The 23,581-nt window shown below is 35.8% G+C and overlaps 3 protein-coding genes across 5 annotated transcripts; 2 read left to right on the top strand and 1 right to left on the bottom strand.

The window, feature by feature from the left end:
• The first annotated feature begins 189 nt into the window (after nucleotides 1–189).
• Nucleotides 190–4,321, top strand: LOC126751125 (N-acetylglucosaminyl-phosphatidylinositol de-N-acetylase). Of its 2 annotated transcripts, XM_050461121.1 has the most exons (5): nucleotides 190–494; nucleotides 611–1,092; nucleotides 1,225–1,515; nucleotides 1,711–1,804; nucleotides 2,575–4,321. In XM_050461121.1, exons 2-5 carry the CDS (start codon nucleotides 633–635, stop codon nucleotides 2,756–2,758), a joined length of 1,029 nt encoding a protein of 342 aa, XP_050317078.1. In that variant the 5' UTR covers nucleotides 190–494; nucleotides 611–632; the 3' UTR covers nucleotides 2,759–4,321. The 2 variants fall into 2 exon arrangements, with proteins under 2 accessions (XP_050317078.1, XP_050317077.1); XM_050461120.1 differs by having other exon boundaries at nucleotides 190–1,092.
• Nucleotides 4,322–5,282: 961 nt separating this feature from the next.
• LOC126751119 (protein spartin) lies at nucleotides 5,283–11,181 on the top strand. Of its 2 annotated transcripts, none has more exons than XM_050461109.1 (4): nucleotides 5,283–5,464; nucleotides 7,317–7,946; nucleotides 9,568–10,502; nucleotides 10,558–11,181. In XM_050461109.1, exons 2-4 carry the CDS (start codon nucleotides 7,326–7,328, stop codon nucleotides 10,790–10,792), a joined length of 1,791 nt encoding a protein of 596 aa, XP_050317066.1. In that variant the 5' UTR covers nucleotides 5,283–5,464; nucleotides 7,317–7,325; the 3' UTR covers nucleotides 10,793–11,181. The 2 variants fall into 2 exon arrangements, with proteins under 2 accessions (XP_050317066.1, XP_050317065.1); XM_050461108.1 differs by lacking the exon at nucleotides 5,283–5,464 and adding an exon at nucleotides 7,041–7,252.
• A 539-nt stretch (nucleotides 11,182–11,720) lies between these two features.
• LOC126751109 (uncharacterized) lies at nucleotides 11,721–22,047 on the bottom strand. The gene is given in 9 exon segments (XM_050461076.1): nucleotides 11,721–14,264; nucleotides 15,172–15,296; nucleotides 15,362–15,532; nucleotides 15,659–16,690; nucleotides 16,692–19,566; nucleotides 19,630–20,177; nucleotides 20,313–20,377; nucleotides 20,458–20,679; nucleotides 21,856–22,047. Coding segments are annotated over 8 exon segments (5,046 nt in total). The 5' UTR covers nucleotides 20,552–20,679; nucleotides 21,856–22,047; the 3' UTR covers nucleotides 11,721–14,128.
• Nucleotides 22,048–23,581: the final 1,534 nt, after the last annotated feature.

Here is a 23,581-nt window from a genome sequence, read left to right on the forward strand (position 1 = left end):
GAAACTTATATTCACAAATAAATAACATACAACATAATTTAGTCAAAATATGAAGTTGTGACATCCGTTGTTGCTGTGAAAGTAATATCGACAGATTGCTTGTTTTCAATTTAATTGTTGGACATAGCGATTATTATTTTAGTTAATTTTGGTTTTGTGGTAACTGTGGCAGCACTGACGGTAAAATTTCAGAACAGCTGCTTGCTGTCTGTGCCATTTGCCAAAGGAACCGACCGACCACCAAAAATATAGGAAACAAATGTGGACTCTCAGGTGCGCGCCAGAGGCAAAACAAAACTTCAGTTTTTATAACTCTTAAACAAAATATTTGAAATCTTATTCCGATATGAAAGAATTGGACTTATTAAATAGTGTCTAAGCTGAAAACTCTAACGAAAAACGATAAAAAGAACTACCAATCATTAATACCATAATTGGAAACATTTGTCTTGGCTTACCCACCGGAAAAATTAAACAAGCTATCAATTATAAATGTATGTATTTAAATAATAGCTTTACTTTGATGTAATAAATTACCTATAAATTCGGAAAAATAATTATTCAAACTAATTTAACGATTAAACCATTTTGCCTCGAAAACTTTGATCAGTGTGCGCTGCATTTGAAATGAAATGAAATTGTCTTGGCTTAATCAAGTGTTCGAATTGATTAGTGCGAGTACATTGCAATTGTACGAGGATAGTGGTCGGTTCCTGCATCAGTTTGTTGGCAATCAGACGCAAGCGTTGATTTTGTTACAAGAAACGTGGCGTGCTAACGTTCTGCACTGGGCGACTCTATCGTATCGACGCTTCAGTTCGACAGCAATCGAAGCCCTGGAGCATATTATTTACGCGTGTCTGGTGTACTTGCTAGTATGCCTGGGCATTTTTTATACAACACGCAGCAACAGCCCATTGTGGCGTTGGTGCAAGCTGATCAACAATGTACGCTTTCCAAGACAACACAAATTGGATCGTGTTTTACTGGTGACTTCACATCCGGACGATGAATGCATGTTCTTTGGCCCACTAATATACACATTAACACATCGTTCCAGCTGCCAAGTGTACGTGTTATGTCTGTCCAACGGTGAGTATGATTAATATCTTTAATTTACAAATGTGATTGAATGAATCCACATCCGGTGTACATATTAACACATTTTTTATATTATAGTAAAGTATTTGATTACAAGACAATAACTTGTTTAACTATTAATAGGTAATTATGAGAAACAAGCGCAATTACGACGTGAAGAATTATGGCGTTCATGTGAAATGTTGGGTGTTCCAGCAGCGAATATTATAATGGTGAACGCAACAAACCTTCCAGATGACCCTAATGTTGAATGGAAAGCACCAGTTGTTGCTAATTTAATACTACACACCGTTGAAAGTCTAGATATTCAAGCGATCTGTACATTCGATCGAGATGGTGTGAGTCAACATCCTAATCACAGCGCAGTTTATTTCGCAGCAGCGTCGCTCTGCTTAGCTAATTTGTTACCAAAAGGTAAGTACATAAATAGCGATCAGCTTCATCAATTTTATTCCTGAGGTATACTATTGAGATAGCGTCATATCTGCCAGAGTTTCGAAACGCGTGTAATTGACATTTGTCGTGTTGAGAACGTGCGATAAATATATAATTAACTTGCGTTATGACTAATACATATCTGCTACAACTTTTATTTTGTAATTTTCACAGAATGCAAATTTTATACGCTGGACTCCATAAATATTTTAAGGAAATATATTTCGATTTTCGATTTGCTTTGTACATGCTGCATTTCGTCATACTGGTGAGTTCACATCAAATTCAAACAATTAATTAATAATTTGCTAGTCATCTAAGTTAATATTATATGATAAGATATGGTGTGAAAGTTTCTGATAGCTAACTCTAAAACAAGCACACTCATGACATGCCATAGTTTCTGAAGTTTATTACAACATTTCATTTGTTATCATTAAAATATTAGGATTGTGAGCTTCGTTTCACGTTCTACAATATTTTAATGTGAAGTTAATTTTTATTAGTAGCTTTGGCCAATATTTTTCATTGTTAAAGTAAACATTGTTGCAATCAGTTCCTATATATGTGAATGTATGCCTACACCTAACGTATGTACATACACAAAAATGTTTGTAAACAAAATAGTTTTAATGCCTTTCATGTATATTCTTGTTGTTTAAAATTTAATATCTTGCGAAGTACATTTATAGAGAAAAAAGTGTAATTCCTAAAAGTAGGTCAGCACTTGTAAATTTTCTATAATATTTTTTTGTTTTTACTATGACGAAAGGTCATTATTTATGATCATTTTTATATATGTATGTATATGTACATATAATAATAAAAAATATGTTTACATTAATAATTTAAATGTTAACCATTTTTACATTTTAATTCTACAACTAAAAATCAAAATGAAAAATATATATTTAGATATATTAAAGAAAACAGTTTGATTGATCCATATATATTATATATGTTTATAAATATTTACTTAATAAGACGTTTAATTTTAACAACTATTGCTAACTTATATTCTAAAAATATTCTTTAAAGGTGTATATTGGGATGGGATGAGGCTGCACAAATACGTCGCGCTATGCGTGAGCATAAATCCCAAATGAAATGGTTTCGTTGGTTGTATATTTACTTTTCACGATATATGTTCATAAATTCGATGCGTGAGGTGAATCTTTCGGACATCGAATTGGAGATGCAAATTGACGATAATACCTTTTGATTTGCATCAACTTACATTAGCTTTAAACAATGCCGCATACAGTCAGCCAGCCAATAGTAAAAACTGAATTAAATCTAAAAATAAAATCAGACAAACCAGACGTACCACGTTGTAATAAAAATCTATGTATGAGTATGTGTAGCAGCAAACACCGAAAATGCTCCAACAACACAAAACTTAAAAGACATACAATAGACAACACATAGCGCCAGCAACAACAACCATTGCAGCTGAATAAAAACATAAATAAAAAAGCTTAGAACTATTTCCACATTTATGAAAAGGTATAACGGTATGCTGCCTACGCCGGCTAAAAGCAAAAACCGATAAAACATTAAACAATGTAAAAAAAAAAATTATTATTACGTGCAATAGATGGCCGGTGCAAAAATACATTAAATGCCTAACTGCAATAATAATTTTGGTGCTGCTACAACAATGGCAATAATAATGATGATAATGAAGTTTAGTGACGATGGTGTTGTCGGCAGAGTGCAACGAATGTTCAGTGTCTGGCGCCGAAAACTTTTAGAAACAGAAAACCAAAACCTAGGGTAACAAAGGGAATGTGAAGTCATTTGACGGCGTGTGAAAACGCTTTTGCCAACAATAATTGATCAACATGTGAACCTCTACATACTATTCGTACATATAAACAATGTAATATATGCGCGTAAATTTTAAGTATTGGGTACATGAAAAGCCAAAAACACATATCTGAACCCATTTTGTTTTGGTGTTCCCCACTTAAGTTGCTTTTCGTACTATTATTTATGCACTCTTAGTAAATCTAATACTTATTGCAAATGGAGAACTTTTATTCTCGGTAATTGTGATTATGAGATGTTAATAATGACGTTAAGTTTAGTGTAATAAATGAACAGCGATCGGTGTAGCGTGGTAGTTATTATTTTATTCGTTTAATATAATTCAATGAGCAAAGCCAGTTCTTCACACAATAATAAATGTAATCAATATCATAGCACATTCATACGTAAATGTTTACACGAATTGTGTATGTATTTTTACCTAATTGTATAATCTATAATTTTTAGCTTAAGACAGTTAATAGGCTTTGATTTTCCTAGATTTGAGTTAGTTTGTTTAAAGCTAAATTAAGTTGGAGAAATAATTTTATTTGTTTGTATGTCTGTACATAATGTAATACATAAAACACATAGTTGTAACAACAGCGAAGCATATACATACCATAAAAATATATAGTTATTACAGATATACATTATATATTATATAGTGTGTATATTCATTAAATATATTTCTTAAAGTTTGTAATTTTTTTTGTTAATTTGGTTATTGTTATATAATATTACCATACTTCTCACATATTTAGCACGAATATACACAGCGAAGCAATATGTTTAATTAATTTTCTTTGCATTAAATTAAGCACTGATAAAGCTTTTTGCAATACCAAAACGTTAAATGAAAAGTTTTGCCTATAATAATTTAAGATTTGTTTGTGCCGAACAAAATCAAAATCTAATGAATCAATTAATACTGTAAAATAAATAATACCAAAACAATTTTAATTTATAAAAACAATGTGTGCAAAAACTCTGTGTTTGAAATTTATTTTTATAACTTTTGAATGAGATTTTTTCACATTTGTATTATTATATTAACGTGATACTAAATTCCCATTCTTAACTTTGTCTGCATTCCCTGTAAGCCAACTATCGGTTAAATTACTGATTCATTACCCACCAGCGATACCATAGATTTCTGATAAAGTTTCTTAAATTTAACCGAAACTCTTGCGTTCGTGTGATGGTTCATCCTTTTCTTACACATTGGATTTATTAGTTGCACGGTGTGTATATGTCAGTTTCTACGTTAAATCTTTCAACGTGTTAGAGCTCTCGTAATCATGACTTGCTGGGTTGTGACTCATTAAAATTAATTTCATAAATCACTCATACGCCACGTTGTCAATTTTAATTTGGAATCTGCAGTCGCACTCTGGTTTAGTTGTTAGAGGATCACACTGTCAATACTCATAACAAGGGCTTTATCTCATTTTCGACGAAATTAAAACAAGTTTTAGCTAATAGCGGTCATTTCGGCAAACAATGACAAACTTCCAAGCGAACCTAGATCCATATTCGACCGAGAACTTTCACCTCGACAGTAACCCCTAAAATGATTTTGTAATAGACATGTTTGGTTTGAAAAATTAGAAGAAATATAAACCTATATGTAGTGTACATAATAAAGTCAAGTACAAAGTCTTACAACAATCAGCTGTTTTATACTAACTTAAATTTTCTCGGCACAGACTACAAATGAAATGTCAAAGACTCTTTCTAGCGGCAATTTTTAAGGTGATCAATTACAATTGGACCGACTTTTCTGATATTATGTAAAAATTTGCTTCCAAGCCGGAAGCAAATAAAAATCTTAAACCCCATTTTAAGGGATTTAAATATTAAAACTACGCACCTGGTTTTTTCTATCAAAAAATCTGGCCACACTAATTAAGATACAGCTGATAATAATATGCGAATATTGAATAAAGTGATAAACGAAGTGTTTTTTGTTTCAAGGTATTTGTTGACAAAATGGTGAAGTAAATTGTTTCATGATATTTAATACTTATATTTTCAAAAAACGTTGAACTTTTAATAAAGAGGAAGCAGGAAAGGGTCAAATAAAGAACATATAGTATAAGGTTCCGGTGGAAAAAGCGTAAGTGCTGATATACGAAAATTTACATTTACTAATGCCTAGACTTACAACGTACATATGTATGTCAAGATTTAGTTGCATATTTAAGCAGTTAATAAGGCCCTAATTATGAGCTACATGCATACATATGTACATATGCATGCATATTAACAAACTCTTTTCGAAAAACTTTAAGCTTAAATGTGATCCATTATCTGATTACACAAGTTTGCTTGTGCTGCTGTGTATTTACCCTAGCCAATTTACAAGTGGATACGTCGCTTTTATACCCTGAACCGAGGTATATTAAGTTTGCCACTAAGTTTATATCACTAAGAGGAAAACATCGATAAACCCAGAAAATCTATATATGCATATAGAAATGATCAGCATGACGATTTCAGTGGATTTAGCCATGTCCATCTCTCCATATCTCTATATATACGCAAACTAGTTCTATTAAGTTTAGGAAATTAAATACTGCGCACATCCTTTTCTCCACAAGAAGCTATTAATTTTTTTGTTAATGCAGTTTTTAAATTAAAAACGTGTCCCTTCATATTCAAGATATGACATCATACATACATATGTATATAGTTATTTGTAATGTTTCACAGCTGATGCGTAGCATTACGTTTATTAATTAGAAAAAAGTAAACAAATATTAGGAAAGATAATATAAAAAACAACAACAACGAAGCGATGACAATTAACTAAAGCTGCAGCTTCTCGTCTCTTCATTTCACTTATACTCTGCACTTTGCGTCATCAAATGTTATATTCGTGTAATATTTTTATACTCTCGCAACATATTGCTATAGAGTATAAAGTTTTGTTCACCTAACGGTTGGTTGTTTCACACAAAACTGATGGAGATAGATAAATATGTATGTATGTGACTGGCTGTCCGCCCGTCGGTTCACCCAAGTGACAGATTTATGAAACACAGGTTCCTTGGCACCGGATGGGCGAAATCGGACCAATGGCCCTACATACTTGTGTATCTCTGTATCTCACAAACAAGTAAAGCTAGATATAACCAACCCAACTTGCTCTGAACCAATTTTTGCCACCTCCTCAAATAGCGTGAGATTGTAAACGAATGATATCCCCGCCTATATAACGGTATGTTCTAAACTGCTGAGAGTGAGGTAGCTAACTAAATAAATATAAACAAATTAATAATCCAGAAAAGTGTATGTGAAAATGTTCTCGTATATAAAGATTTCCGATTTAGCCATTTGGGTTGAGTTTACATCACTTCTCGTGTTTGTTAATTATTATTTTTATATTCATATCAAATTTATGGCTATATTCTCATAAAAATTTGAGAGTCTGTGACCTGTAGTATAATTTAAGAAGATACTTTCGTCAAATGTTAAATTCTTCCGCACCATTTTTTAACATTATGTTAAGTTTTCCAAAACCCGGAATACTTCGCCGCTCGTGATCATTGCAAATTGCGAGAGTATAAAATGTCCTGTTACACGCGAACTTAGACTTCCTTACTTTTTCATACATAAAATTGGCTGAAATTCAATTCATAAGTCAACCCTTCGCCCGTCGGTGTCTCTAAACCTTGACAGCAGCAGCTGAGAGCCTTACATTTCTGTTCTAACGAGATTGCTGAGTAATTTTTAATTTCGTAATTGCATAAAAATCACATTTTGTGAATTGTTGCATTGGTGGTTAAAGTTTTCTTTAGTTGTCGTGAACCTTTGGTTGAGGATAGTCCATTTCCTCGTAAAAATATTTTTATAACAAAAGATACGAATAAGCAAAATGAATGTCAACTTGGATTTAAATAAAGTACACATTAAATTTTAATTATTACTAATACACAAACAATACTTACCTTAAAATATACTTACAGTTGCTTATCATGTCAACAGAAGCGGAATTTCTTGGCGCTTATGAGCGCATTAAAGCTTCGAACAAACGTATTTTTGCCTGCATTGATGAAGCCATTAAACATGAAGAAGAAGAGCGGCCTTTCGAGGCTATTACGGCTTACCAGTCATGTTTGCAACAAATTGACGAAACGTTTGCTATATCTGTGGGACTGCCGGACAATGTTGATGCTGTAGCGGTTGAGTGGAGTGACGCTTGTGCAATTGTACAAAAGCTAAAGGGAGCCAAAATGGAAGTAAGCTACCGTCTAAAAGTCTTACGTAGCCAGCATGCAAGTGTTGACAACACTGCCGCGGAAGCAAAAGAAGAGGATGCAGATTATCTGCCCGGTGACGCTGCAGCACTAATTGGAGAAGCAATTGATGGACCTACACCAAAGAAAAGATCTCTTTTACTAGAAAACCCTGTTGTTTATAAAGGTGATAGCGCTGCAAATAGTGCGACTAGTGCAGCAGCTCATTATCGCAAAGTTTTGACCGATTTACGTCGTGTTATCGGTGATCCTTCTGATGTGGGCATACTTTTTGACACACTTTTTACGTCGCAGACGAAATTGTACAAAATTCAACCTGAAGGCGTTGTTGTGACTATGGTTGGTATTATTTTTTATTTTCATCAGTTTACTCATACGCCATGTACATATATTATGTATGACGAAGGGATAACGCTCATATCGGCAAGTCATACTTAAGCATTGATAAGTACATTTCAAGCACACCATATTCTTTGGCATATTTGTAAAAACATCTATTTATATAACATGAACAGGGTATTTCAAGTTTGCCACGAAGTTTGTAACACCCAGAAAGAAACGTCGTAATGCATGACGAGTTGAAATGAGTCGATTTAGCCATGTCCGCCTGTCTGTACATACATATGTGCATGAACTTTTCCCTCAGCTTTTGAAATATCGATCTGAAATTTCACGCACGTCCCTGTTTCCCCAAGAAGCTGCACATTTGTCGGAACCAACGATATAAGACCAACGTAGCATGTAGTTTTCATACAAACTGAACGATCAAAATACAGTCCTTGAATGGAAAACTTTTTTGTTAGCTGATATCTTCAAAAATTTTGGTATGGATAATGGAATTGTTGTTGTTGTAGAGGCAGAATACTTTCCTTGAATAATTAGAGGAATGGTAACGAGTTGACAGTCCTTGGCCTGATAAAAATCCGGGTACATAGACCCGACTGTCGTGGGAACGGGAATGGATAATTGTCCCACACAACAGTAGAATCCCCGAAGAAATTGTTCAGATCAGGCCCCTATAGCATATACATATATGTGTATGATTAATAGTCCCACCCAACGGTACAATCTCCGCTACGCTCCGATTGAGGATATAAAAACTGCATCGAAGGAAGAGCTAAACAAGATCACAAAAAATTTATTTTTAAAAGCTTTGAGGATTGGAAAAAACGCTTCCAAAAGTGCAATATATCTATGGGTGACTACTTTGAAGAGGATAAAACAGATATTCATGAACAAATAAACATTTTCTTAAGGAATACAAAATTCGTGATACTTTTTGAACAAACCCTAAGGCCCCTATTACGGTTTTTTAACCTAAGTGCATTTTGGTGGAAGTTTTGAAATTTGGTATTATGATTTTCAATTCAACGCGTCGGTTGAGGTGTTGTCAAACTTTAACTTTGTTTGGGATTATGGTTTTTAACTCTGTACCAGAAGTAAAAATATTAATGGAAAATGGAAAAGGGGTAAAAGGAACTATTTTATTTATAATTTCAAACTACAGTCATTATGTAAAAATCCATAAAATGGTGAAACATTTCTTAAGCTCGTGGAGTAAAATCGGGAAACTGGACGAGACAAGCTTGAAGCTGAAAACATTAAAATAAAATTAGGGGACCGAAGAATGTGTTTTGAAGATAAATTCGATACACTATTAGGAATATACATATTTTTTGAGTAAAATTTAATTTTATAAGCGTTTTGCGTTTTTGCTATTCAGTCATTGGAATTTTATTCACAGCGTATATATAAGTACATAAATAGTATATATGTATATATCCATAGATATCGTAGGTTAACACTTTTTTGTTGACATCAAACAAAATTTTATCCATGTATGGAAAAATATTAATTTTTAGTTTTAATCATTTTTATTAAACTTAAATAGTATTATTATTATCTAAAATATTGTTTTAAAAAATTATAGTTTTCATTTTATGCATTTTTTTCTGCGTAGGGCGAAACCTACATGTCTCTAGTTATGTGCACCACACCCTGTGACGACCAATGGAAGCATTTAAACGGTGTCTCATTTATACAGTGCACAATTCCAACAGATAAGGCATCTCACAGCAATACTGATCATATTGAAGTACCCACAAAGGAGTCGCCACAAATGATTTGGCTGTATGCCCTACTACCAACGATAACCAATTGTTATAGAACTAATTACGGCGCATTTATTTTGCCTGATTTGGAAGTCGATGAGCCAGGCCATGCATTTGGACTAATGCTTATCGACAGCGGAAGCACTGTTGATGGCGCTGAGCAAGCTGCTGCACAGCCAGAGGAACAAGAAGAACTAAGCGATTTGCAGCAATTCTTTTTGGATCTGCTCGAGGCGGTACTCTCTGGTCATGTTGAACTTTTACAACAGCCAACAGTGGGACCACGCGTGCCGCGCGATACTAGCGAACAGGTCTCGCGCCATATCGTCACGGCAGCCGATTTCATAGCGCGCAATCTGGTGCGTGGCGCAGAGAAGACGGGTGAGTTAATGGTGAAAACCACGCCGTACATCATTTCAAAAATGAGGCCAGCGCCACCGGATGCGCCGCCAGTCTCGTCGACCGTGCAAACCTCAGTGGCGGTGGCGCGCGATGTGACGCATGCGGCAGCGGGCGTCACTGGTTGGATAGCCGGCAAAGTGGGCTCCGCCTCGATGGCTATCGGCCGCTACCTAGCGCCACATGTGCAAAACGCTGGCTCCGCATTGTTGCAGAAAGGCTTTGGCTATGACACCAGTGAAGCAAACAGTAAAATGGAGGGCGCTATGACAATTGCTGCCGGAGCGGTGGAGGGCTTTAGCACCGTTTACAATGGTCTCGAGACGTCAGCGAAGATACTGGGTACAAATTTGAGCGAAAATTCAGTGAAAATAATTGAGCATAAGTAAGTGCATTCGAGCCCAAAATATATTTTAACTGAGTTGAATAATTTTTTTCAGATATGGCTCGTCAGCCGGCGGTGTTGCAGCCGGCACCTTCGATACTCTCGGCAACGCTTTCAATGTCAGTCAGAATGTGAACTACATTACGCCTAAGGGTTTGGCGAAAAAGATGGCCAAGAATACGGGCAAAGCAGTCATCGATGATTATAAAACCAAATTACGGCATTCGGACACACACTTCGTGCCAGCGGGCACACTCTATCCAGATTTGCGTACGTTAAAGGAGAAATAGACAGTCTGAATAAAACATTTCAATAACTCCGAAAAATATAGGATATTTTAGCTTTCTTTCTACATATCTTTCGTATTTAAATATTCGAATATTGTTAATGAATCTCATAAACATTAGCTTAAGGCAAACGGATTTTAATGCTTTCCATTTGCAAGCTTATACTTGCATATTGTTATTGTAACTGCATAGTGTGATTTTCGAGCGAGGTATGATAAGGTAGCGCGAACATTCGCTTTACATTGCTTAATACAGATTTTTTACCAATGTAAGATACTCAAGGAAGCTTTTATTAACTTCATCTCTAAAGACCGAATATACTTTATTGTTGTTATTATAATTGGTTTATGGAAAAAAATAACTACCAATAAATATATTTATGTAATATTGAACTTTTGCTTATTTTATAATACTGATAGTCAGCTTATCATTTCTATTAAGGGTTAGCATTTGATCCATTCCCAGGGGAGGAGAATTTTTTTAAATCAGCATCATTATCACAGCAGTGGAATCTACGTTTCTCAAGGCTTTTAGAAACGAACAAATAGAGCTTTAAAAGGTCGCAATCAGACAATGTTGAAATCAGAATATAACTCTCGGATTATTTAGACGAAAGTTCGAAAACCACAATATTGGCTTTATTTCAACGGTCAGTCTTGTGAGTCGAAATGATGTACCTTCGGAGTCTATACTCAACACTACCATTATAACTAGATTGAGTAAATACTAGTAGTGAGTTTTAGATAAACGAAATGAGAATTAGGCACTAAACAAAGATTGCAATTTTCCAGTTTATGCTTACAATTAGACCGGTAAGACTTTCAATAAACATTACAAAATAGAAAACATTTCAATTTTAATTAAGAAGAAAATTTTACACATAATTCCACTTTCCAACATACACACACATTGATTGATAAAAATGTATGTGTATCATTGTATATTAAACATTTATTATAAGTTCCTTTATTCATATTTAAGTTTTACAGTTGTAAAAGCTAAGCGATTTCACGAGTAACACTTTCAATTAACAATATGCGCACCGGCTGAATGTGTGGCTTGCATCATTTTTTCCTTTATTATATTATTGGAAGAGCTTATTTAAAGAAATTTGTTATATCAACTTATTTACTGAGATAGACATAAGTTGGTATGAGTTTATATAATTAATCCAATCTGGCAATAGTGCAATACCTCTATTTTATTTTTCATATATATTTATTTTAACATATTTCTAGTATATATGACAATATAATATATATAATTTTTGGGACAGTATTCAATATATCTATATATAAACATTGCTTAATGAAAAAATTTAATAGAAATTATTTACAAAAATTCACAATAATTGATTTGCCGCAATTTGCTTGGAGGAACTCTGTTTTTTTACAAATTGCTGAGTGATTTGAGGTCTTTCGAATCGTACTATGACTACCGAATTTTATTTTGTGTTTGTGGCATATCTAATTTATATCATCTCTTTTTGGTTTTATATACAATATGCTATGGCACAGCGTTGCTACTAGTAGTTGTATGGTTATGATATTGTTTTGCTTGGGAGCGCAAACTAAAGCTAAGTGTTTGAGACTGAGACAAGTGCATGCAACTGAATTTCTATTTGTATGTGTGAATGAAAATGACGTTATATTTACATATTTTCAAACCGATTGTATGAAAGTAATATGCAAATTATTGATTTATATTATTTATATGTACATATGTATGTATTCTTATTTTTCATGAGTGATTCATTTCATTTATTTTTTAATTAATTTATGTTTAGTATTTTGAAATAATGAGGTGTAATGAAGGCGCTATAAAGTTACACTGTTATAACTGAATATTATATGACGTACACATCTGTTTCGAAATAATGTAATTAATCGCTAAGTAATACAATAACAATTCCAATTCACAATTTCACTCATATTATTAAAGTACTCAATTTCAAGTAACCAAAAAGTGTAACTGTAGCAATATTATATTTATGTAAGAACAATTTAATTTCAGTTTTACGAACTTAACAATGAAAGCATAATTGAGTGACAAAATATGTGGCAAATAATTCAGTAGAAAACAATATCAGCACACCAAATGTGAGTATGTGTATTTACATGATATATCATGCACATGTATGTACTTATGTATATTTATGTATAATACACCTCTCTTTAATCTTTTACAACAAAAAGTGTAATTTTATAATTTTTTTTAAATTTTTGCAGTAAAAGCTTATCACATTCATGTTGCAGAGCTTTGACTGCAATTCCAATAATATTTAATACTAACAAATAATATGTAAAAATAATTCGTTTTATATAAATAAACATAAGTGTTGTAAAGGACAATTATTTGTGTTATTTGGAGCAAAACAAAGAACAAATCAGTAAAGAGATAAAGTTACGCAAAACTAACAATGGAAAAATGCAGACAAACAGCAATTTAGTTTTTTATGAGTTTTGTAAATTAATTTACTTAGTAAAAAATTATTGTATATACACATTAGACATTACACACATGTATACTAGATTTAAAATCACCCTTAAGATCATTTTCCAAAACTTAGTTTTGTATTACTTCAGTGAGTTTATAAATATTTATTCCATGAAATAGTAATTCTCAATATAATCAACAGTATTCCAAATATGCTCAAACAATATACAGTATTATTATGCAAATAATCGTGCATAAAAATAATTTTTTTTTTAATTTTACTCAATTTTTTTGAAAGATATACATATACAATATTTGTACACTTTTGGAATATGTGTGTTTTATTAACAATGAAATTCCAATAGCAAAATGAAAATAAAAAAATTACAAAAAGGTTTCAATTTATGTTAATGAACGAGCCCTTACTTTTTAAGGTTATTGAACAATTTAATATGTTTGCTTTCCACAAGTTCTTTCTGGCGTTTTCTACTTAACACATCATGCCATTTACAACACCATATAATATAAACATAAATAATCAAAAAATGGAAAAGTGGTTCTTCACAAAAAATATTTACATATAAAAAATAAATATTTACAAAAATTAGGAAATAGCTTAAAGCTATTAATTCATTTCTTCATATGCATTATACTGTATATAATAATAATATAGATATTTTACATGTTTTTTCTTTTGGCTTTTAAATAACTTATAACTAGGGATTCTGCTTTTAATTGCGATCAAAGTTTTTTGTATGACAATTAATATCAGGCTATGTTTTTGTATGGTTTCCATCTGATTTCTTGCTTGTTTTGAACGCAGCAGATATTAGTTTTACTATTCTCTCTCCTGCCCGCTCACTTCTCCTCACTTTACATAAGCAGTCCCGTGGTGGATGAGTGTCATAAAGCACTAGTGGTGGTCGCATCTTTGGTTAAATGTGTCTCAATGTCCACACGACAGATGGGACAATGCTTATTTGTGACCAGCCATTGATCGACGCAATCAGTATGGAAGAGATGCATGCATGGCAAACGGCTGTAAAGTATATAAAAAGATGCCAAATAAAACTAAGCAAAGAAAGATTTTCTAAAATAAAGACCGATGACTTATTTTTATATGCGATAGCAGAAGGTAACAAAGAAACTTCTAATGTTTGGTTAGTTGCCATTTGTAAGTTAAGTTCTGGTTGAAAAGAAAGGTAAAATACACAAGAAAATATATAAATGATCAGCGTGACGAGTTGAGTCGATTAGCCCGGAATTAGTCGAATTTTTGAGATATCCACCTGAAATTTTGCAGGCGTCCTTTTCTCATCAAGAAGCCGGTGTCGGACCACTGTAGCATATAGCTGATATCTTCACGAAATTGGCCACAAATTGTTACCCAAGGCATCGGCACAGTCTTCGAACAAATTATAGCATATAGCTGCCACTTAAACTGACCGATCAAAATCAAGATAAAGATATTTTTATACTCTTCTACGCACCAATAAAGGGCATTATAGTTTCGGTTGAACCGATGCTAACGTATTTTATTGTTTTTTTTTTTCAAAACAGTTTTCAGTTTATTTAAAACGGATACTAATTTTGGGGAGGGAATTAAAACTGAATTACTTTAAAATAGGAAAAAAAATTTAAGTCGGTTGACCTCTCTAATTAAAACTTTACACTCACTATGCAACGAAGAGATAGCGACTACTATTCTCACGAGGGTCGATTATACGAGTATGTTACAACAACAAAAACAATTTATGTGGAACTCATTAGGGTTCCTTTTCAATAAATGCCTTAGTTAAGACCAGAACTGTCACCTCGCAGCATACCCCAATGTTATTTGGGGATTCATGCAAACAGCCACAACAATAACAATAATTAGGTGAATTTTATATGACATCTTAATTTCAATTAGCAGACAATTAAAAATAAACGTTTAATTCACTCACCGCACATCATTCTCAATTTCAAATAATGACAAACAAATGGCACACTTCTCAGCATCTTCGTCAGATTCGCTTGGGCGGCGAACACGTTTGTATTTATGTGGCAATGTGTTGCGTTCAATAATTTCCTAATATAACAGTTATTATTTCGAATCAATAAACGATATTTGTTTCCAATGAAGTGTATATTTACCAGAGTGGCGCCACGATTCGGTCTTATGGCAGAACCAATTAAAATATGCGGTCCTATGTGTGAAAGCGGTGTAGAAAGTCCAATTTCCAGATGCACCGGTGAGTAATGATGGAACATGTGGTGATGCACGGCCGACCGGCGACGTTGCTGTGCTTCATAAGGATAGTACGCCTAAAAGAGGGCATGTACATAGGGCATATAGTAAGAATATTATGTATAGCAAAAAGTGTTTTTTATTCTTTTATTGGCGAACGAGATTACTCAATGTCACTTATTTCCAATTTTGGTATAACTTACCGGATCTAAACTGGACACCGGTCCATTGCTGGCATGCACACACGAGCATGTATTCGGTAGCTGTGAACGCCAACGGAAACTATTTGTTAGATTCAGTGGATTCGAGGACAAATCAATGGGTGTGGGTGTCATGTGGCGACGATGTATTTCTTGTATGTGTTGTTGGCGATACCAAAGATTTTGATGCACGGGATACGGCGGTGCTGCACCACCATGACGAGCACCACTATGATGGCCAGCACTACCTGAAGGGCCGCCAATACCACTACCACTTGGTTGCAGGCGACCCATCAGCGTAGGGAGTGGGGCACGTGCTCTCGCATTTACCGCAAATGTTGGATAAGGCAGCATGCCACTGACACGTTCATCGCTGCCTCCGCTACTACCACCACCACCGCTATTACTCGAATGTCCAACAGCGGTCAGTGTTGAAGCAGCGTCGGGCGGTGGACCCGGTGGGTGTACTGCAGGAGCTGTGGCAGAAGACACGTAGTTAGGTGCTGTTGGCGATACGCCTTGCATGTGTCCTGCGCTGATATCGGTATGGGGGTACGCCCGTGCAGCTACTGCTGCGGCCGCTAATGCCGCACCGGCTAATGTCGTACGACTGCGGCCGAACGAACATGAGGGAATGAGGGTGGGCTCTTGTTGTGAATGAATGGTTCGTTGAAGTGGCGGCACTTCATCATCGGCGCGCCGACAGTGTAAATAAAATGGCGCTATTTGCGGTATGGGTGGACTACTATTATTGTTGTTGTTGTTATCACCAACTGACGTATTTGAATATGAACCGCTGCTGCCAACAGCAATATTTGAACTGTCAGCAGCGTCAACGCTGTCGCTAAGGCTAACAGCAGGTATACCCCTGGGAAAGCGTGAAGGGCCAGGAGGGCGTGTTGAGTAGAGAAGATTGTTTCCTTCGTTGCGACTCTGATGTGGGTGCATAGGTACATGAGCCCCCGGTACACGACCCCCAAATAAATCTTGTAAAGACACCTCTTCAATGGTGGGTATAGAAATAATGGCGCCATCCCGCATTTGGTGCTGTTGCTGTGGCACCGCTGCGTAAAACTGGTAACGCCGAGCGGCCCATTGTGGCGGCCGCCGTCGGCATACTTAATTGCGGTGAACGTCGCAGACGCCGCATTTCCGGACATAGACCATGCAGCTCATGCATCATGGGTCGTTGGTGTTGTGCCTGATGAGCTTGTTGTGGTTCGTAAAATGGATTTGGAGCCGGTATATACTTGTAATAACGATTACGCAGCAATGAGGAGAATCGCTGGTGTTGCGGTTGATGCGCCTGTTGCGGCTGATAAACGGCATGCCTCATACATTCGTGATGGTGTTGCGGATGTGCTAGGGGTTCATCAGTTTCAATATTGGAAGACGCTTGTTGCTGATTATTTGAACCGGCTACATCCCACTGTTGATAACCTGGCGGAACAACTGCATATGGATGCAGTAATGGACCGCCTGCTGCCACATCTCTAAATTGTGGATTCAACCGGAAATAATTCGATTGTGCGCTTTCCATCCCTTCTATTGTCGCTCCATTAGAATCTGCAGCGGTACCGTCATCACCGCTTACATTTTGTACTGGGGCAGGCGTGTCCTCATCAGTGGTAAGATCAATTGATAGAATGGGTTCACGAGTGGAATGAACGAATACAACATCATCGTCGTCACCTGTGGAATCCGATAACCAATCCAATTGCAAATCAGGAGCGGTTAATACAGCTGTACCATCACCACTTCTATTGGATATGTCCATGGAAGCTGGACTTTTTGTGACAGTGGCTATCGAACTGTTTTTATTTGCTCCACTGGCGGATGTAGAAGCTTCAATAGAGTTAGTAGCTACGGCTCCAGAAAAAGTTGGCTGCTCGTCATCGATGTAGGGCTGAATTACCGTAGGCGATGACACCGCCGTCACCTCTGTAGGTAAAGTTACTGATGCGCCTACCTCGCCCGCATCAGACGTAGATCCCACTGAATACCCAGTGGTATAAATATGGGGATGCTCCTCTAAATCACTGTCCTCTAAAAGCACTACACTGTTGTCTGTTGAATGACCAACACTATGCCCAGCATATGTGATCACGTATGAGCCCCGTTCGACTGCCGCACCATTGTCCGATGGAGCTGTACTACTAGGTGGGGTCAAAGGCCGAGTGACCTCCGGCACATTTTGAGTAGATGGTGGTTGTGGTACCTCATCTACCTCGCTGGATTCATGAACATTCAGCATGCGCCACATTATACGACGCGCAGTCCGTCTATCGGCGGAATCACTGGAGTTAGTAGCATCATTATCTACAGATATAATACCACAGCTAGCATTATCAGTATTAGACCGCACAAGGCTGCTGCTTATACGTGGAATTTTGGCGGCCCTTGGGGTTCCATCTGCTGGTCGACAGCTACTCGATCTTTCTTGTGAATAGATTTCTCGTCGATCCGTTTCATCTTCCCTTGAATCGCGCAACCACTCATTAGTAACCCCACCTCTCCTAAACTGTTGCTGCTCGCGATCTTTAATGCGTTGACGTTCACGTTCCCTCCAACGCAGAAATTCATGCGGATTTGGCCTAACATGTTGTGCTCCTCCGGGGGTGCTAGTATTACTATGAACGCGCGGCTTATGCAAATTCCAAATAATCTCATCATCATCATCGCCACCATCATCATCTGCCTGATGCGTAGCTCGACTGTGATCGCTATTGAATAAAGCAAATGCTGAGCTGCCAACGGAGCGAAAATTAGTCGCTGAATGCGCTTCATCACTAAAGCCGTTAGGTGTAGCACAGTTGTTGTTTGAAGCTCCACTAAAGCTGGGTAATGCATCCATGTCAGCTAAATCGTCTACGTTGCCCACCGACCCACGATTACTGATCGAACTGCTAACGCTGCTTCTACCGTCAGCACCACCAGCATTATTACTACCGTTTCCATTGCCGCCACTAGAGCCTACTGCATTCGCAGGTTTACTTTGCTTCTTTATAGCATATGTTGTTGTAGTCGTGTTGGTGGTGCATGTGTCGGCAAAATGAGCGCGTTCCGTGTCAGATGCAGAGGTCACCTCGTCGCTGTTATTAAGTGATATTGGAGATGTATGAAAGGTATCGTTTGTATGCGCTAACGCCTCCCTAGATTCCGTAGGTAACTGCAAATTTTCATCACTATCTCTCTCAAAAGCAGTTGCGCTCGTCGACAGATCTAACCTGTTACTCCTACTATCACCTGTTAACTCTCTGTTACCTTCCGACTCGTCATTTCCGTCATGGTTTGCTGCGGTCGTGGTTGATGCTACCATCATTTCATCATCCAGCGAGTCGACGGATGCATTACCATCCGCGATAGCCGAGGATCCACCTGCCATAGCACTACTGGTTATGGTAGACACTGCAGCATAATGAGGCGTACGGACAGTATTGTTGTGTGTTAAAAGCCTATGATTTTCGGAATCAAAGGCGGTGGTATTTAGAGCAGTCCCCCTCGTTGCGTTTGCATCGCCCATTTGGGTGGAATTGGCAAGCATTTGTTTGCATTTAATATCAGTCTTTTGAGTATCAACAGTAGTAGTAGCATGTGGCAAAGTTAGGGCGGTTCCATCACTTGAACGATCTGAAGGTGTCCAATAACTATCTAAAGCATAATCGTGTTCATCATTAACAGCGTCAGCTGTTCCGACTTCTTCAGTATCGTGCAATTGCATAATTGCATTGGAACTAGTAGCTATATTTTCATTCGCCTCATCAGGTACGACACTAATATCCATATGATTAACCCTTGGCAATTCATTTGTAATAAGATTAGCTGTCAACGTTTCTTGCTGTTGCTGTTCATGCTGTGCAGTATGCATATGGTCTGCCCCATGTACAGAGTCGTAAGATGAGTGGTTGAGCCTGAAAGTTATAAGTTAATTTAGAAGTCAAAATCAAATACAAATATTATATGAAAAATCCTACCCGCCGGAGGTTCTATGTGCGCATTGGCATGTGTCAGACAAACATTTGTTGCACACGAAATAAGGGTCACGTCTTATCAAACAAGCATCATAAGCGCAACGTTCACTTGGAATATCACCATCCATTTGTACGGTGGATGTTGCTGAGTGGATATTCTGATGTTGATGTTGGATTTGGTGCTGATGCTGATGCTGTTGCACATGGGGATGAATGTGTGAATGTACTGTATGGTGGGGTCGATGTGTCAGAGCATGTCGATGGGAATGTACGTGATTGTAATGATGCAGATGGTGTCGCACCGGTGGATACATTTGTACTCCAATAGAACCAACCATTGGTTGTGTAGACACGGAAGGCGATGGTGCATTCACAGCGGGATCATAGGATATCGTTGTGGTGACACCTTCATAGTGTGTTGTTGCATTTGGGGGTGTAGTTGGTGTGAGTACAGGTGGCGGATAGCTGGGTAAGTTGTGATAGTTTGTTACCGCGGCTGTAGCTGCAGCAGATTCGGCGGATGTGCCCATATAGAATGTTAATGGACTTTGCTAAAAGAATATAAATATATCAATATAATAACTACTTATATGTGCGGAAAGTAAGTGTGAGCGACTAAGCTGCTGCTTGGAATGTACAGCTCTCAACTGTCGATCCACCACCAAGTAGATGTGTTATTTACATACTTCGAGTGACAATCCCAAAGTCGATGTGCGGTCGCCACGATCGTAGACCAGACCATAGGAGTCGGCTAGAAAATAAAAACTTGATTCAAAGATATATACATAATGACGTAAACAGGGTTGATTAAAAAAGTGTGTTATATCTTACGTCCATCGTCGTTGATTTCCATTTCATGATGATAGGCTGGAACTTCAATTTCATGACGTATATGGCGCCGCATTTCGTCTCCATTGTTCTCCATTATGCTGCTTCTTAGACTTTCACAGTTATCTTCAGGAGCTAGATTTAAACGTATTACTGCATTTTATTAGTGCAAATTTGCAAGTCTATACATGACACAATTTTAAATGTTTTTTTTTGTCGTGTCAGCTGAAAATCAAAAATTACATTAACATAAGCATTTAAGTCAAAAATGTGATCATTTATTAACAATTAGTCAAACAAGAAATATGCACATACGTATGTATATGTATATGTATATATATTTACTAATTCTGACGTGTGTATACATTCGAATTAATTTTATGAGCCACCTATTTGGACAACATGATCACTAAAACAAATTCAATAGTTGTTAAAAATACAAAATTCATGAGCTAAAATAATAAAAACATAAAGTTGCCTACCATTCTTACTACAATATAGCAAAATAAGTTAACAAAGCAAATATACATACCTAGCTCAATAGTTAATTAATCAGAAAAAGAAACTAATATGTATATCTTTTCAAGTTTTCGTATAGCCGAAATTATATCTGTAAACTTAAACCCCTATTACGGTTTCCAACTCAATTAACTCAGCCAAAAAATTATGGTTTTTAACTCTGTGCAAGTGAGGTTGACAAGAATATCATAAAATTACAACGGCTACCTAGTTCTTGAACACTACTGTGGAATAATATTAATAGAAAATGGAAAACTGTAAATAAACAGTTTAAAATAATTTTACATTATTTTTAATAAGTTATTTTGTTTTTGTACAAATACATATAAATTTGAAATCTTGTTGAGCTCGTGGTGAAAAATCCCGAAATTGGACGAGGCAAGCCACAATAAATATAAAAGAAAGAGATTACATCTAACATCTAATATTTCTAAAAACGTTCTAAATAAATTTTATCAGTAAAAATTGATCATTTTAATATGTATTCCTTTTGTAAGCAATAATTGAATAGAAAGGGTTAAATTTCTCGTTTCATCTGAAGTTAAGATGCTTTAACTTCAATTCAACGGAATGGGGTGGCATATCGTAACAGTGGTACATACATATCTAGTACAAACAAGCTATTGGGAACCGGCAAATGTACATATACATTATCCAATTGTAACAAGTTAAAATTTTGACAGTAATTTTTATGTTTACTGGTACAATATACGTAACTAAACTTCTAAAAAGTTTTAACCATGCCAAATATAAACAACGAAAACGCTCATTAATATTTGATTATATATTTATGGGCAAGCGAATCACATGTGACAAAATTGTAAAAGACCGCAAATCATAGGAGGAGTAATCTATTTTTACACATAAATTAAAAAAATTCACCGAAAGGAAGTATGTTATCGAGATAAATCCGCCGTTATTGCGCTACACAAATACCGCTCAAGAAATATAAAAAATCTTGGTTGCACCGAGGAAGCAAACTTCTATTAGAATTTTGTGTCTTACACTCAATGAAAATTTAAACTTTCTGTGTGTTTTCATGTCCCGCGTATGTATGTAAAAAGTTACATGGATAGTGCCATATTATGAAGTAGTGTCGGAAATCTCGAATGTCAGCAACAAAAACAGCTGCGCTCTCAGCTGTATTCGTCTCTGCTTTTTGTATTCCTTTTCAGTTAATTTTATTTTTAGCCTATTCTTCTACCACTTGCACGTTTATATAAACATACATATGTATGCATATAAGCGTTTACTTTATTTGTTTTCTTCTATGTATTGTAAAACGAAACATGACAAACATCACCCTTCGCAAGTCTAAAAAGCGTACTTACGTCTTTCAATATGACGATTTGGTAACGTCAAGTATTTACAATCCTATAAAACTGCATTTATCTATCCATAGATTGTATGTTTATGCCAAAAAAAAAATTATGTTCCAGTTCTGCGGTAGACAATGCCGTTGTATTTAACACTACCTCGATTGATAAAGAGCACCCACCACCTCCTCTTCCGAACGATCAACACTTTTATTTTTCCGTTTTTTTTCTATTTACTTCTTTCTTGTTTCACTCGTCTCCCATTCCAACCTAGAAAACTTCACAATTTTCTTTCATTATAACTTGTCTCTGTCTAAATTTACACTTCAAAGGTTTCTTATTTAACAGTCTATAACAATTATTCATTTATTAGCTACATATTTAGTTTATTCATTATTTCCGAAAAATCATTTTAAATATTCACTCCAATAATCACAAAATTAAATCTTATATTTGCCAAAGCCCAGACAAATTATGAAAATTATATCAGAAACGCAATGAGACTGGAACATTATATCGTTGCCACGTGAAAAATTAAAAAGTTTATGTAAATATGTAAATTATAATTTACAAATACTATTATTATCAGTTTTTTGTATTAAAATTTTTTCCGACTAATTCCATTTACAACTAATTTTAGCAAGCTTGCTTATTTGACTATTTGTTACAATTATTACAATAAACTCGCAAAAACAAATCATACAACAAGAAACTTATTTGAACGATCAAGGTAAAAATCACTAGAAATATATCAACATCTTCAATTTGGCTTAATAACTCATACAAAAATGATGAAAATGAAGTCAATCGATCTGTTGCTACCCCGCCGAGTAGACTATAGGTTAGATAGTAAATAATAAGGTTATATAACTAGTTAATTATACTAGAGAGCTACCTAGAGCTTTTTTTGAAACAAATTTCTCGATAAATCGTCTACCTCGATCACTGGTTTGTTAAATGAAAATCCCTATTTTAATGTTAAATATAGTTATGTTTATTTATAATTTCAACAACTTAACGCTTAACTACTCATATTCGAATGAACAACCTCGTATTTATCTCGTCACCCACTTGTTGATGAATACATCCACTAGTGACTCAGCCTTTCGATTAAGAATTGGGCATACTTGACTATAAAAACATGTCGATTTCCTAATTTATTGGTGGGAGTTGAACCATCTACATCTACGCCAATTCGCTCAAATGGCGAACACGCTTTGTGTTGCTTTATCTGATCATGAATTCTGGACCTAGACCCTTTAACTGCAATGCTTTAAGGGAGTATTCTTGTC

This window comes from Bactrocera neohumeralis, chromosome 2 (genome assembly GCF_024586455.1).
Source record: "Bactrocera neohumeralis isolate Rockhampton chromosome 2, APGP_CSIRO_Bneo_wtdbg2-racon-allhic-juicebox.fasta_v2, whole genome shotgun sequence".
Lineage (NCBI taxonomy): Eukaryota > Metazoa > Arthropoda > Insecta > Diptera > Tephritidae > Bactrocera > Bactrocera neohumeralis.

Excerpts from the sequence above, each read along its gene's own strand:
- LOC126751125 (XM_050461120.1), top strand. The coding sequence starts at position 633 with ATGAAATTGTCTTGGCTTAATCAAGTGTTCGAATTGATTAGTGCGAGT. Across the intron at positions 1,093-1,224 it reads CGTGTTATGTCTGTCCAACG|GTAATTATGAGAAACAAGCG; the intron begins GTGAGTATGATT and ends AACTATTAATAG. Across the intron at positions 1,516-1,710 it reads AGCTAATTTGTTACCAAAAG|AATGCAAATTTTATACGCTG; the intron begins GTAAGTACATAA and ends TAATTTTCACAG.
- LOC126751119 (XM_050461108.1), top strand. The coding sequence starts at position 7,226 with ATGAATGTCAACTTGGATTTAAATAAA. Across the intron at positions 7,947-9,567 it reads AAGGCGTTGTTGTGACTATG|GGCGAAACCTACATGTCTCT; the intron begins GTTGGTATTATT and ends TTTTCTGCGTAG. Across the intron at positions 10,503-10,557 it reads GTGAAAATAATTGAGCATAA|ATATGGCTCGTCAGCCGGCG; the intron begins GTAAGTGCATTC and ends AATTTTTTTCAG.